General features: G+C 40.8%; 1 protein-coding gene across 2 annotated transcripts; it reads right to left on the bottom strand.

Annotated features, from left to right (window-relative positions):
- Positions 1–8,731: 8,731 nt before the first annotated feature.
- Positions 8,732–15,108, bottom strand: LOC102713920 (amino acid permease 1-like). Of its 2 annotated transcripts, none has more exons than XM_040525109.1 (3): positions 14,863–15,108; positions 10,012–10,339; positions 8,732–9,927 (listed from the first exon to the last, which is right to left on the bottom strand). In XM_040525109.1, exons 1-3 carry the CDS (start codon positions 14,969–14,971, stop codon positions 8,946–8,948), a joined length of 1,419 nt encoding a protein of 472 aa, XP_040381043.1. In that variant the 5' UTR covers positions 14,972–15,108; the 3' UTR covers positions 8,732–8,945. The 2 variants fall into 2 exon arrangements, with proteins under 2 accessions (XP_040381043.1, XP_040381044.1); XM_040525110.1 differs by lacking the exon at positions 14,863–15,108 and adding an exon at positions 10,408–10,609.
- Positions 15,109–16,281: the final 1,173 nt, after the last annotated feature.

Below are 16,281 nucleotides of genomic sequence, written 5' to 3'. Positions count from 1 at the left end.
AAAAAAAGTAGAACAAGTAAGGGCACCTCTTTAAACATGAAGAAAGAGGGTTCCGAACAGCTGCAAACGGAAGGCTTTTCTTAAATTTGCTAATTTTATAGCTTTTATAAAATTTTAGTTTAATTTTTAGAAAAAATCAATCAAATTTCTTCCATGTCATCAAAGCTAGGCCTTAAGTGTGTGACAGAGTTCAACGTAAGATTTCGAACCATGGTTTTGCCGATCATTTTATATGGTTGGCAGCCCTACAGCAGGACCCACATATTTATAAGACCAAAAGTATAAAAAAATCGACCTACATGTCAATAATCCTCTCTTTTTTTTCTTCGATTTTGTCTATCCTTGGTGTCAATGACATATCAGCATATATATACTCCATGTCATCGTAGAAGGGGCGGGTAGGAGGCGGATCGCGACGCTGATCCATCGGCATTTGCTGACTGCACGACCACGGTGACGCAACAGATGCACGGAGGTGTTCGTATTAATTGTTAGTGCAAGTGGATGACATGGCAATGTTTAACCCATGGTTGGTTGCATGCATCGATTTCTATTGTAGCACCGTTCCTAAATATTTGATACCGTTAATTTTTCTATAAGCGTTTGACTATTTATCTTGTTCAAAATTTTTTTATCAAATATATAAAGTTATATATATATATATATGCATAAAAGTATATTAATAATAAATGAAATGATATAAAAATAATTAATAATTACGTAAATTTTTTAAATAAGATGAATAGTCAAACGTATATAAAAAAGTGAATGACGTCATTTAGGAAGGAGGGAGTATTTGATTCTGTGATCGAGTTCGTACGTATTAATTCCAATCTACCTTTTACTTTCTTTGATTCAATTCCTCTCAGAGTAATGGCATGTGTATTAGGCCTGATTTCTTCGTAAGATTTGGTGGGGTTCTTTTGGATTTGCTCATTCGATCGTGCTTCTAATTTTTTTCAAGCATATATTGGTTCTTGTTTTTGCTGCTTGTGTATCCAATTCAGTTCGTTTCTCCTGGTGCTAGAGGATACGATGGTGCAAAGATGGGCAGATGGCCAGACGACAGTAGCTAGCGAGTCCGACTCTAGCAGGACACACGGTCAACACACGTACCGTGCTTTCTTGTTCTCATCAGCCAAAGAGAACTTGACTTGATTTTTTAGGCTCCTTGATTCAAAGAAAATTTATAGGAATTTTAGAAAATTTTATTTCTATACAAATTTTTTCTATAAAGCCCTTTGAATAAAGGAATAAATCTCATGAAATCCTATGAAATTCCTATGGAATACCTCTTTCCATACAAATTTTGGAGGAAATTTAGCAAGAGGTAGAACTTCTTGGAAAATTTTTTTTTTATCTTTATCTCTCCTTAAATTTCTGTGTTTTTCATGTGGTTCAATCAAACGGCCATTCTTACGTTTTTCCTATGTTTTGCAATTCTCTGTTTTACACATACATTTCTGTCAGAATCCTATGTTTTTCTTATTCCTCTATTTTTTTTTATTTCTGCGATTCCAAGGGGGCCCTTAAAGGAACTTCACAGATGCTTCGAGGATCAATCTGATCTCATTTGTGTTCTTTTAGGCCAATCTCAATGGCAGTTTCATAAATAATAAATAGGGTGTCATGTAGGCATTTTTGATAATGTGACAAAGTATTAATGAAGAGAGATATGAAATGAGTTTCATGGAGATGAAACCTTCTATGCACTGTTAACTAAACAACTTGTGTCTTGCATGTAACCTAGGAAACAACAATAGATGAAACTACGTATTGAGAGAAGGGTTTTTTATCCTAGTTTTAAACTTTTTAGATAACATGTCACTTTAGATAATCGTGCCCATAAAACTTACACTGAGAATGGCCTTATACGACAAATCCTTTAACTTTAAGTCAACCGAACTTATGTCACTGATATATTGGTCCATAGCCGATAGGACCACACGTCATTCCTAACGTCCCTCTGACTTCACCTCTTCCCAATTCCACCTCCTCCACGCTTTCCTTCTTTCCAAATGCGTCGAACAAGTCTCGATGAGACTCCAAAATGTCCAGCCCACTTTCTTTGCCATTCCGTGATTTAACTTTAATTCCTGATGTAGTTTCATGTAGATGCATCGAGTATACAGCTCGCCGTTGCATCATTGCATGAGAACCTACTTAAACCATGAGATTCATTATTTTCACCTTCATCTAGAAATTAAAGTAATATGTGCTTCAGTTAAGTATTACACGATCTTAATTTTGCAATAAGCTAGATGCATGGAAGACAGAATTGACCAAAAATCAAAGAGTAAAGTACATGGTCGGTCCTTAAACTTGTGACGCGGTACCACTTAGATCCATAAACTTAAAAAATACACGTTTAGATTCATGAACTTGTTTTTAAAATACTATACAGGTCATGAACTTGTCTTAATGTACCATCCAGATCTATGAACTCGTTTCAATGTATCATCCAGGTTCATAATTTTAGATGTTAAAATAAGTTTATAGATCTAAACGTGCATTTTCTAAGTTTATAGACCTGAGTGGTATCGCGCGGCCACGTAGTTTACTCAAAAATAAAATATAAGAAAATTGAGCTACCTCGCATTAGCATTGCCGTTATAACCATAATCACCGTAATAGCCGTAATCAACTTATCAACATTATCATTATAATCACTATAATCAAACAAAAAGGATTTTCTTTAGGAAAACAGTACAATGCAGACGGTCACGACACACGCATACTCTCCCCTAAGAACGCACGCACGCAAACCCTACCCCTATGAGCATCTCTGAAGCCTGATCAGCGGGAACGGCGCCTACCCCTGAAAGCACAAAACCGTTAGAAAATCCTGAATATTCGCTCCAACCAGAAGTCGAACCTAGGACCTTAGGTGCTACTCTATAAGACACATTTGTGAGGTTATGATGGTTGCTTATTTCAAAAACATAAAAGTTGGCCAACCCTTTCCTACGGAAAATGAGTATCTTGCCCCCAGTAAATACCATTTTCACTTCCACTGTTATATCCTCCACCATCATCTCCTCTAGCTAGAAAGCAAATTTACAACGCCATGATGTTGCAGGTTGAATTAAAAAAAAGAAAGCAAAAGCCAAGCTTACCTCTGCCACTCGTAAAAGCTTGGGTGATTGACAAATGATATATTTATAAATAAAAAATAATTTATAAATATAATTTTTATTTATATATGGTTGGTAATATAAAAGACAATACTATAAAATAAATTTTGATAAAAGAAATCGACAAGTGCATTTAATATATGTGCATAAAGATGTTGCATGCAGGCTAATAACTCAGGGCTAAACTAGTCCTTGTTTCCTCTACTTGCTGAATAATTAAGTGTCGTTAAGAGCAAGTTGAATAGTATAGCTAATTCGTATAATAGTTAGCTACAAAATATTAATACATAGTTTCACATGTCATACATATATCATTGCTCTCTCTCATATTTTATCTCTTTAAAATATATATATAGCTAGCTTATAGTCTACTATTGTACCTGTTCTAATCTACGTGCTTAAGCAAAGTTCGTCCTAAATTACGAAATTTATGCTTTAAATTATAGAATCGAGGGAGTAATTATCATTTTTTACTCTTTTTGCACACGTGAAGAATTAATGTATGGATTGGAACGTGTCCTGAGCCCGAAACGTCAATAATCATTATCCACTTTATCTGCATCCAATACATTTATTTAGTACTATTTTTATAAACTTAGATATGATGATTACTTAAAATAAACTTATCTTAGGACGTCAGTAGTATAATTGTGGAACGGGGAGAGAGTACGTAATAATCATGGTTTATAACGCAGATATGATTGTCCTGTCATATATGTTGTTTTCGAGACTCTATTCCGATGATTACATTTACGATATTTTCCTATGTTCTAATAGCATGGATATCATTATCGTTTGCGATTACCATTCCGATCCATTTTCGAAAATAAAATATAGTAATGGAAATGGTTTGAGCATCTTCCGGATCATTTTCATCCCTAGATTTTTAGGATACTTCACAGATTGTTCGAGTTGCATCATAACATGGGTGTTATTTTGTGAAATTTAAGGAGGATTGTCAATGAATTGTATTAGTATATCTGAAGAGAAATTTTACTCAATGAGAAAGTAACTGGAGGCACTAATTATTTAATATAAAATTTTGGCATCTCTAGTTATCTTAGTATTTTGAGGTATCAAAATTTTACGCCATTAAATAAGATACTATCTCAAGGATAATAAAATTATCCTAAATTATCATCAAAGATATCTATGTATAGCGCCAAATAAACCTAGGCCCAAGCCCGACAATTAAAAAAAAAGAGCCTAGGCCCGGCCCAACCCTAGGCTTTCATGGTAGGCCAAGTGTTTTCAAGCTTTCAGGCTTCAATATAGAGGCATGGGCCTAGCCTAGAGCAGGGTCGTACCGAGTTAGGATTGGGCTTTTTTGGGTCGGGCTGGGCCGATCGAGCTAAGATGGACTTGAATAGGCCTACTTGAGATCAACCTTAGTCAAAGGTCACATCATGAGTAGGCTCCGAAAAGGGATGAGATCTGACACAGTCGAGATGTTACATGATAAGGTTAGACTAGAGTCAGAACTATTGGATCAACATATGGGATCGGAACTATTTTAATTTTATGAGGAGCCAAGGTCCACGATGATTGAGAATGTCGGGTGATGATGATGGATACAAGATGGCATATAATGGATGACACCTTACGGGGAGTTCTTGACAATAACGGGCATTACAAGTTGTGTTTGCGAGCGTTGGAAAAATTGAGGAGAATTAAATTCCGGAAGGAAAATTGTGAGAGAAAGCTGCTACAGTACTGAGCGTGCATGCACATCGGCCTAGAGCATGTGTTGGCTATGTGCGGGAATAAGATCATTTTAGATCTTTTGTCTTGACTCCGAGTTTCAAAATCGTCCCTCAACCCTAATACCAGAAATGTTAGACCCCCAACTTATAGAAACCGTGGAAAAGAGGTCCCCAGGCAGTATGCAAGGATGGTTTTGATTATGTGGCATACTAGTCAGTTTATAGGACCCACCTGTAAGTCAAATAAAAAATAAAATTCCCTCTCCTCTCCCCTCCTTCTCGATTGCTGTCGCCACCGACCCACCGTTCGGGCGGAGGCCCCGTCTCAGCACCGCGCTGGCGAGCCACCAGCGTCCTGCACGCCGTAGTGGCGAGAGCGCTGAGGGTGGGGAGCTTCCTCTGCCACTCTGGCATCTCGGGCGTGCTGTGCCGTGTCGATTCGGAGTCGCCATCGATGGCCGCCTCTGCGCGGACATCATCGCCTACGCGGCATGGGACGCGGCCGGTACCTTAGTCGCGGCGGTGTCGACTTCACCGTCCCCGCCGGCCCCTCAACGGCGTGGTCTCCCGCAGTAAGGACGCCCGACACGTATCTCTCCGACGTGGCATCCAACCTCGAACATCGGAGAGGGCAGCAGGAGATGGTTTATGCCAGGGCGCCCTCTCCGGCGTCCTCCCTTCGCGCGCGCGACGCACCAGCGCCAGGCGGTCCGCGCTGCGCGCTGCTCGACCTCGACCTCGCCGGAGCTGGAGCCGGCGCCGACATCTGTTGACCTACCTCTCCTTCCGTTCCAACCCGCAGAGGTAAGGTCTCTGAGCTACAAGGCGTGCTGATGAACTTATAATAATAAAAATAAAATGAAAGAAAGAAATTTCTAGGTAGACTGTTACTGAGTCATATATAGCTACGGTTGATCTACCAGCAATCAGTGTTTGCGCGTATGAATCTTGATTTACAGCAATTTGATCACGATGCCCATGATTCGGATTTAACTTCAGCTGAGTGTTGCCTCTGCAACATTTGAATAGTGTTTCTTTTACACAATTGGGAACTGAATGTGAACCTAATATATCATATCTGAGTCTGCACTACCTGTATGATAAAGAAGTTTGCATCTGATCTATATTTATTTCCTGATGAACACCAAATTACCAAGTATAGTTTTCTGAAGTGACTCAGCAAGATTACCACTGGTAGCATGTAGGTTTACGGTTCATTACTCGGTAAAGGCCGATTGGGTCACATACCTGCATCCTAACAGAGGTGTTTGGCGTTCTGTGTTGCCACAGTTGTTTATAGTCTGCACATTAATTTTACTGTCAACTAATGAACTAAATCAGAAATCACTAGGGTGCTGCTAAGACAATGAATATTTTGTAGGTGTTGATTCCGTCGGAATGCAAGACTTTACACTTGTATGAAGCTAGGTATCTGGCGTTGCTAGAAGAGGTGATTACCATTTGCTGAATCCCTTAAGTCTGCACTATATTGCTATTGAACTATATTTTGATGTCAGCTTTTTTACGGTAATCTAGTACCCTTAAGTTTGCGTGCGCGGAGGGGGGACGCTGGAGAGGGCGCCCTGGCATAAACCATCGACGCCGGAGAGGGCAGCAGGGACGTCGTGGAGTACGCCGAGAACGGCACGCTGTGGAACCTGGACTTTTCCGACGCGCTGGTGAAGCTGAGCAAGCTGCCCATGCCGGCGGGGAGCAAGGGAGGAGAGATTTCTTTATTTTTTTATTAGGCTAACAAGTAGGGCCTATTTATTAAATTTGCTTAGCTGACTTGATACTGACATGTGGGTCCCAAAAATTTTTTAAATATTTTTTTTCTGACTGGGACGCCACGTAAGCGAAACTATCCTCATATACCGCTAGGAGACCTCTTTTGCACAGTATTCATGAGTTCAGGGTCTAACATTTCCGGTATTACGTTTGAAGGACGCTTTTGGAACTCTGTGTCAAGATAAGATAAGGAACCTAATGTGAACTTATTTTGCTACGTGCGTATGCATGTTCGATAGGTGGGCTGGCCAGGCAAGCTTCGGTTGCTGGCAGCCCAGCCCAGGCAAGCAGGAGTTGGCCCAGGTAGAGGTTTAGCTTTGTAACAGACCAAGGCAACGACAGCCCAGGCGGTAGCCTGTTCAGTGGGAGAACATGACGAATTTTTTGGATTTTTGATTTTTTTTAATTAAATAATTCACAAATTTGATTTTGCATTTCGAAAAATCGCGCTTCTAACCTCCTAGCGCTCTCTAGGAGGATGGAAAGCCTACATGGCTAACGGCTTGGCGGAGGGGAGGGAGCGGATGACGGCGACGTGACAAAAATATTCATTTAGACCGGCCTTTTTATAAATTTTTCAGCCCCCCTTTCTCCCCCCACGGCTGAGGCTGCAGGTTTTGGAAAAAAAAACTGCCATCATCTACTCTACTCCTATCTACCGAGACGTTAGCCACGTAGGCATTCCGCCCTCCCAGAGAGCGGCAAGATGTTAGAAGTGTGATTTTTCGAAATACAAAATCAAAATTTTTAATTATTTAATAAATAAAATCCAAAATCCAAAAAAAATCAGAACATGACTAGGTCATCGAAGACGAATTTTTTTATTTTCTAATAAAAAATTTCAAAAGTAGTTTTATTTAAAAAAATAAGCAAATCTAGCTAGCCTCCTACCGGATAGCTAGTAGCACAAACTATGTGACCTGTAGAAAAGTTATATTCAATGGGTTTCTGAAGCTTTACGTCTCAAAAACTAATATTGCAAGTGGAATTCACAAAGCGGTGAGGGATGGATGTACTTTTTCTATATGTCCATGGGTACACTTTTGCCTGGAAGTCCATATGAAAAAGTTTTCACCGTTTTAAGAAAGGACACGGGAACCACAGTTTTTACATGTGGCCCCTTGCTCGGGCACAAAACGCCCAGGTAGTGGGCGGTAAAGGACTGCCTGTAAAATAGTTGGACCCCTTAACCCTCCCCCTCTTCACCCACCTCATAACATTTGCAAGCGGCCCACTGCCAAAGGATAAAACACCGAGCTATGGGACAAAAGAGGGTGCATACAAATGTCATTGCCATGTCCCGTATCATGGGCCATCACGTCGGATCTCGCACCAGCTAGTGCCCGTTTTATATTTCACGTCCACTAGACGGGTGTTGAGAGTATAGATTTGCAATCTTTTAAAACAAAATTCCCTTTTTGAAAAGTTTTAATAAAAAATAATAGAAGTATATGTAAAAGATTTGGATGTGTTAAATTCTTTATGTAAAATTTTGGTATCTCTAGTTCTGTAGTATCTCAACGTATCAAAATTTTATGTTAGAAAATATGATATTCTAGAAGTATATGTAAAAGATTTGGATGTGCTAAATTCTTAATGTAAAATTTTGGTATCTCTAGTTTTGTAGTATCTCAACGTATCAAAATTTTACGTTAGAAAATATAATATTCTAGAGTACTTTAAAAGAAAACAATGGTAGTGGCAATGCCAACATCTATCTTATTTTCTTTACCAACTACTTTGTCCTTTAGTGTTAAAAAATAGATTTTCTACATGTTTAATATCTTATTTTATCTCTAAAATATAAGTTTATCTCTCTCAAAAAATCCATGGAACATTTAATATACCGTTGCAAAGTATGGGTACTTTGCTAGTCTCTTAAAATTACGTAGAGGATGATAACATTGCCCTGAATTATGATAAAAACGTATCGAGCCAAATAAACTTAAGTCTCTCTCTGATGTGTTTTGGGAGATTGAACAACAGAATCAGTTCCAAGCAAAGAGGTATTGGTTCGTTTTGCACTTTGCTGCGCTCTTTTGATCCTTGTGGCTAATTCTCAATTGAATGACTAAGCAAGGCACTAATTTGACCATTACATATTACTAGCATCTAAAAATTACCCATCCTCATTTCGGTTAATTTAACAACATACTACTAGTATATATGAACCACTTAGCTAAATCCATCGCATAATTTTTTTCTCAGATCAAGTAGCATTAATTTCAGAGTCCAAAAGAGTGTAGAAATTATTCCCCCATTGGAATCGAACTGAGTATACGCTAGTGAGAGTGACTACGCGCTCGCGGCGGCGGCGAGCTCACGACCTGGTCTTGAATGGCACGTAGGTCTTGAGCGAGTCGAGGACGCCCTGGACGGAGGCGGCGCAGGCGGCGACGGTGACGAGGAAGCAGACGAAGCTGAGGCTCTGCAGCGCCACCCACTTGGCGCTGAACCGCGGGAGCTGCCGCTGCTGGATGTACATCTCGACGGGGAAGAAGACGGTGAGCGGCCAGAAGGCGATGCTGCCGAGGATGCCGAGGATGCTGTTGAAGAAGGGCATGAGGATGGCGAGCAGCGTGATCACCGCCACGAACGCCGTCCGCCACACCAGCCGGAACACGCTCACGCCGCCGGCGCGGCCGCCGGCGAGCAGCCCGGGGCAGCGCCGCGCCACGCCGGCCTCCACCGCCGCGAACAGCGGCTGGCAGAACACCTGGAACCCGCCGACGAGGTGCACGACGATGCAGACGTTGGCGACGTCGACCAGCCAGTAGGGCTCGTAGAAGCCGAACCCCGTGAGGATGTTCCCCGGCGCGCCGTTGCCGAACGCCGAGTAGCCGAGGCAGCCGCACAGCAGGTAGAACCCCGTGGTGGTCGAGATGCCCATCGCCGTCGCCCGCCGCATCGTCTCGTTCTCCGGCGGCGGCGACCGCAGCGTGTCCTGGATCTCGATGAGGATGATGGCGTACGAGTAGGCGAAGGCGACGTTGCCCAGCGCCTGGAACGTCATCCACACCTTCTGCGCCGCGTCGACGTCGACGCCGACCACCGTGCCCGTCATCGTCGTCCTCCCCAGCGGCGCCACGATGGTCTGCGCCAGCGACATGCCGACGGCGATCGCCGCGTACGTGAAGGACATCACGGCGGCGATGATGGACAGCCACCACAGCTTGTGGAAGTTTGGCAGCTGGCAGAACACGGCCTGCACGACGCCGAAGCCGATGATGTAGGCGCTCGTGTTCTGGCTGCAGTCCGTCGCATGGCCGCGCCAGTGGAAGCAGTTCGACTTGTTGATAGCTCTGCACACACACGACACGCCACGCCATTAGTAAGCTCCACCGAGCTAGCATCAATGGCGAGCGAGGGGCGGGGCAGCTTATTACGCGGCGCTGATGGAGGCGGTGATGGTGTAGCCGATGCCGGTGCCGAACATGTTGACGTACTGGCAGAAGCCGCAGAACCAGACGTGCCAGCCGCCGAGGAAGGACTTGACGGCGTCGGTGTAGGTGTAGTTGCGCTTGCCGGCGGCGTGGTCGCCGACGCGGTAGCAGTCGGCGAGGAGGCCGCAGGTGTAGTAGGTGATGGCGGCGAAGAGGAGGAGGGTGATGGGCCCGGCCACCCACCCCAGCTGCGCCATCGCCCACGCCAGCGACAGCACGCCGGACCCGATCACCGCCGTGATTATGTGCGCCGTCGCCGTCCACACCGTCCCTGCCATTGCATCGCATCAAAGTTATTCTTTTTTCCCTCCAATCAGGAAATTTCTCTGATTGATTAACCTCCACTGAATTGCGACATAATTCTTGGAAATTCCTTCACTTCATTACAAGAATTTTGAATTTTGATTGATTTCACAAGCTAAGATTATGCCTGATTGTGCATACATCAGGGTCCTCATTTTAAATCTGAATTAAATTCAAATTCTTAGTGACAAACAATTAAGCATCCAACTGCAGCACGTGAACAAAATGTCCAGCACATTGACTCTTTCCTCGATCGATATGTCAATGTCTAGATCTTTGACTGAGAAGAATGTGATCAATGATGCTATTTGAAAAGAGTTGGATTGCATTGGTCTGCACGTGCAATAGACCAATATATGCAGACAAAACTGTGACACTTCTCGACACAGACATGAAACGGCTGAACTGAATAACAGAATCACTAGACAACAAAACCTGTATATATAAACAGGAAAGATCAATGCAAGGTCGAGTTGGAGTTGAACACGGAATGCCTTTCCGCAATACCCCATGCATCTCCTTTCCCCTATATATGTCCAGCATACAAAGAAAGAGCTAGAAATTAAATTGGCTCACTAGTATAATCAGTATCTCTGAATATACTGATATTGCTCAATTTCTAGCTAGTGTCATCCCTATTACCTAAACAAATTTAATCATGTATTTCACCGAATTAATGTTGCCAGGTGCATCCTAGTAAAACACTATAACTGCACCTGTGTCAGCATGTAAATCCTACTAAGACCATGCCTAGTGGGCAACGAAGCCTTGTTGTCCATTTTAGATGGCATAACCATCTTAGAATTGGCCATTGAATAAAACGAAAAGTTCCTATTTTTAGGGTGTGTCCTAATGTTTTCGCCGAGTACACTTTATACATAAGGACCCCATTGTTTTTTTTAAAACAAAAAAGTCAAACGGCATATTAAAAAATTGTGAATAAAAATTTACATGTTTTTAGCGATATAAAAACAAAAACTTAAAAATAAACTTTGATTAAAAAACTCCAAAAAAAGACTCTAAATTAAGGTTAAAAATTAAAAGTTTAGCTTATAAAAATCAGCAAAAGTGAAAAGATGAAAATGTAAGCCCAAATACTTTGATTTACTTAATGAAATGTTCACTATCTGAAGAAATTAATCCTACTCGATCGAGACAAACATAAAATCAGCCAAGAATATATATCTTTCCAGGAGAAAGCTACAGGAAACCATCACAAAATGACAGAAAGGATAGCTAGATAGAGCAGCCGCTAACTGTACTAGCTGGACTTCTAGTAGAGACTGCTGAGCTCAGATTCTTTTTTTTGTTTCCATCCAATTTTTTTTAAATCCATGTTACATCGAATGTTTAGGTACTAATTAAAAGTATTAATATAGACTATTAATAAAACTCACCCATACTCTGAATTATTTCGTGAAACGAATCTATTGAGCCTAATTAGTCTATGATTAGCGAACATGATGCTACAATAAACATTTGCTAATCGTGGATTAATTAGGCTTGAAAATTTGTCTAATAAAATATTAACTCCGTCCCTAAACGTTTGACACCATTGACTTTTTTATACACGTTTGATTATTCGTCTTATTTAATTGTTTTGTCAAATATGTAATGCTATATATGTATGTGCATAAAAGTATATTTAACAATAAATACAATGGTAAAAATAATTAATAATTATGTAAATTTTTTGAATAAAGCGAAGAGTTAAACATGTATAAAAAGTCAATGGCGTCAAACATTTAGGAACGTAGGGAGTAACATTTATTTATGTAATTAGTTTTGTTATCAGTCTATATTTAATACTCATAATTAACGTCCAAATATTCGATTCGATGTGAAAAAGGACTTAAAAAAGTTACTGGATCCAAACAACCGCATTCAGTCTCAGTCTCAGGACGAGTCAATGTATGGCGCCGCCGCGGATGGCATATCATATCGTCGCCGGCGTCTGGCAGCTAGCTAGCTTCAATGGCGACCGTTCTTTTTTCATGGTGATATATATATACACACACACACTTTCCGTCCAGTATATATGACTAGGGTAGAGTGTATGTATGCCTATATATATATCTCCATGAGGCGACTTTAGGGAGATGTGCCAGTTTTTATGGGCAAAACCTCAACCCAATCACAAGCTAAGGGCCTCCATTGCGTGATGCTCTTGTATAGCCTGCCATGCATGCATATATACCCAAATATCTCAACCATTTCTTGTAGTTGTAGGGCTCATGGAGGGAAAGGCGATATTGTTTTTTTACCAAGCTAGCTGAACATATGTGCTTTATTATGGATAAAAAATGTGTTATAGTATGCTCCAAAATAATGAAAATTTTCTTTTTCATGAAATGTGTTACTTGTTTATATACTGCTATACATTTAGAATTATTTTTGTTTTATAATATTGAGAAGTTTAAGGGCTAATTTGTAAAATTTTCAGCGAGAGTAGCTGAGGTGTGAGATTCATTGTCAGTTTGTCACCACCGTTACCTTCTATAAAGGTAGGCACAAATGTGTTGGTGTTTGCTAAAGTAAAAGAAATTTTAGTCATTTTTTTACTTTGTATTTGCTATGCTAAAGATGAATTGGGTATTTGGATAATGCCCACACTTTTTCACAACTTTAACCAACTTTAGCATAGGAATGATATCCTCTACCTAGCTTTGTGTTACTGACACGCGGAAGTTATAGGGAAATTGACCTATGTATCAGTGACACAAAGTCATCCATGTCCTTAGCTTAATTAGTGTTTATTTTGTTGCTATATGTTTGTTATGCCATAGTTTTTCGTTCAGTTTATACGTTTGTTTCATAATATTACTCCTAAGTCATTTCAACTATGCATTCACCTATATATGGCTAGAGCTTGCAAGACTAACATATGGCTAATATTTTTTTATCCATATAAATTGGGGCATATATCACACCTTTAGCTATAAAAGTTCCGTAAACTAAAATAAGAAAAAAAAACAGCCCCGTGACTAAAATCAATAGAGGTCCTCTGCAGAATATTACTGGGCAGTAAAAGTTGCAGCTAACATGTGAGGATCCAAGTACGTCTAACTAAAATTATCTAAATTTCAATTAGTTTTATAGCCTCTTCTAACTAACATTAAGAAGGTTAATTCATACGCTCTCCGTCTCATATTATAAATCATTTTAAGCATTCACTTATATATGTCTAGATTCATTAGCATATATCGAATCTAAATAATATTAAAAACTTTTAGATTGTGAAATAGAGTTAATATGTGCTAACACAATATATATATATAAGAGTAAATTAAATTGACAGATATCTAAATTCCTGCCCCTATTTTTGGCACCGTCCATAAGCACGAACCAGCTCATTCATGCGGGGCATCATCCGGGAGGCAACAAATAGCCTTACACAGCAATTACTACAAGTCTGAAAGCACTTGCTGCAAGATATCAGGTAAGTTTAAATGCTAAGGTGGATGAGATAAGAAAAAGAAAGATGTGCCAAATCTCATGCAGAGGCAACATCTACTTAAACTCCAACTGAGATGGAAAAAATAGACCAATCGATTAATAGCAAACAAATAAAATTAAATATTATCATATATTAGTATGTATTTTAGAGATAATGTGTTTGTATATGTTACCTACTAATCGACGAGTAGATGATGTGAATAAAACTAAAGGTAACTGTTACTCCTTCCTTCTATAAAACTCTCTCCTGTACCCTCATCTTTTTACTTATGTTTATACTTATAAGCCAAATTAGAATTTTTAATCTTAAATTTAGAGTTAACTTTAAATTTTTTCACCAAAGCTTACTTTTTACCAGACTTTTAATCGCTAATAATATATATATATAAATTTTATTTATAAATATGTCATTTGGTTTTTTCCATAAAAACCCAGACAATCACCCCCTTATCCAGCAAAAATATTCAAATACTGTCATTAATTCTCTCTAATCGAAAAGATTATATGAACACAGCTACGGTTGGAGGCAATCAATGCTTGCCCATTCAACTGACCATGCATGCACCAGAGTTTAGCTAGGATCAACCCAAGCATGACCTGTACGTCCACAGAGATTGCATGCAGGCAACGCAACGGTGGTGTAATTAACGTAGCATACCATATCTGACCGCACGTAATTAATTTGATCATCCAGTCTACGCAAATCTGTATGCTTAATTTGAGATCAGTCTAGTATGTGGCGAGGAATCCATGGATGAGTACAGTGGCTCGATCGTAGTAGGGAGGAATCGAGAGAGATGCCTGGCCGGATCGAGTTAATTCTCATGGGAATCTGCATCTGCTTTTAATGCCCCCAGTTCACGAAGCCTGACGGCTTCGGTCCCCAACGATTTCGATCGATTAATTCTCAGGTTTCACTCGCCATGGCGAAGCAGATCGATATGATGCAGGATCTCAATCAATCAACGTCGACAAGCAAGAGCAAACGAATTAACAAGGAGGAGATCAAAGAAAGAAGATAGAGTGGGTACGTACCTGTCCTCCTCTCCTTGCCGTCGTCGTCGACGTCGCCTTGGCTCCGGGGAAGGTAGACGTCCATGGCTCCGCCGCCGCCGCCGCCGTTGATATTATTCCCTCCTACCATGCCAAGGGCAGGCCTAGGTTGTCGGTCTCCGATGGAGCTGGTGGTGTACGTGTCGTCGTCCCTAGGTCGCCGGCCGGAGCTAGCGCAAGCTGGGGGTCACTCCTCCGATGGCGGTGGGGAAGGGGAATGGTGGTGGTCGGGAGAGGGAATAGGAGAGGCCAGTGAATCGCCGTATATATAGACCATGCAGCTCGCTAGCTAGCTTAGCTTGCTACTCCTGGACTCCCCTGGCTATAAGTGGAAACCGGGGAATGTCTAAGGATTTGTCGCTCTTAAAAGTGATAATTAATCTATGTATATATATGACATGTGGATCCGGTCTGAACACATATATCATCGACACTAAGCTACGACAGCAAGTGATAAATAATTAAATGCCCCGTGTTAAGCCCAGAGCTTATACCTGAATAGACAATTTCCACCCTCAAGTAGCCTAATTAGTTGAGCATCATGTCAAAGTTCAAAACTTGAATCAGGGTGGGTAGGTTACACTATAAGCTCCTCCATAATCGTCCATACTTCATCTCCTCAGTGAAAGGATCATCCGTCGAGGCTAGGGGTAGGAATGGCCAAGGTCCATGGGTTCTTTCACAACCCTATTTAATTCTTTAAAAAATAGTTTAAAACTCTATACAATTTTATTTTAACCCGTTTTGAATCCGGCCCTTAAATTTTGTAAGCAAAATGATTAGTCCCATTATCACCCCTAATCGAGGATAGATTAAAGTGTGCTTCATGAAATTAACCTTGGAAGGTCTAAAGAGAACAACCTGTCTTTGGTAGAGCTTAAAGGCGTTCATAGAACTCAAGGATAACCTGATCCCCAACCGCCAATTTAGATATGCAATTCTTTTTCCTATGATATCAGGACTACTGGTGAAAGAAGGCAGAAATTGGCATGCATCAATGTGACCGAGATAAAAGACTCGAGATTGCAGTTGTGAAAGGTTTGTTACAGAGATGCCAAAACCAAGACGATGAAGCTTGAGTTTCATCCTCAACTAGTTCTGAACCAGCAAGGATCTAGCAATCTCAATCTGATGGAGAATCTCTTTAGTCATGCCATGCTATATTTTGATGTTCCCTACTTTCCTTTGCTTCCACCCCTCTCTCCCCCCGCTAACTTTTTTGAAGCTTAAGAAAGAATGACTCAACCGGGCAAGGAGTAATTTGCTATTTAGGCCACGAAACCGAGTGGCTTCGTTCAAATGGGCTCCAAACCGGGGGCTTCTCTAAAATGGTCTCGTATCCGGCTCCTCTCCGCTAAAATGGTCATCTCGAATTTTCGAAATCACAGAAATAAAATGTCA

The sequence above is a fragment of the Oryza brachyantha genome, chromosome 6 (genome assembly GCF_000231095.2).
Source record: "Oryza brachyantha chromosome 6, ObraRS2, whole genome shotgun sequence".
Classification (NCBI taxonomy): domain Eukaryota; kingdom Viridiplantae; phylum Streptophyta; class Magnoliopsida; order Poales; family Poaceae; genus Oryza; species Oryza brachyantha.
The sequence above is the reverse complement of the archived record's forward strand: the minus strand, read 5'-3'. Positions and strand labels throughout refer to the sequence as shown.

Coding starts and splice junctions, on each gene's coding strand:
- LOC102713920 (XM_040525109.1), bottom strand. CDS start 14,971: ATGGTAGGAGGGAATAATATCAACGGCGGCGGCGGCGGCGGAGCCATG. Junction 10,340..14,862: donor CGGCAAGGAGAGGAGGACAG/GTACGTACCCAC, acceptor ATGCAATGGCAG/GGACGGTGTGGACGGCGACG. Junction 9,928..10,011: donor ACCGCCTCCATCAGCGCCGC/GTAATAAGCTGC, acceptor GTGTGTGTGCAG/AGCTATCAACAAGTCGAACT.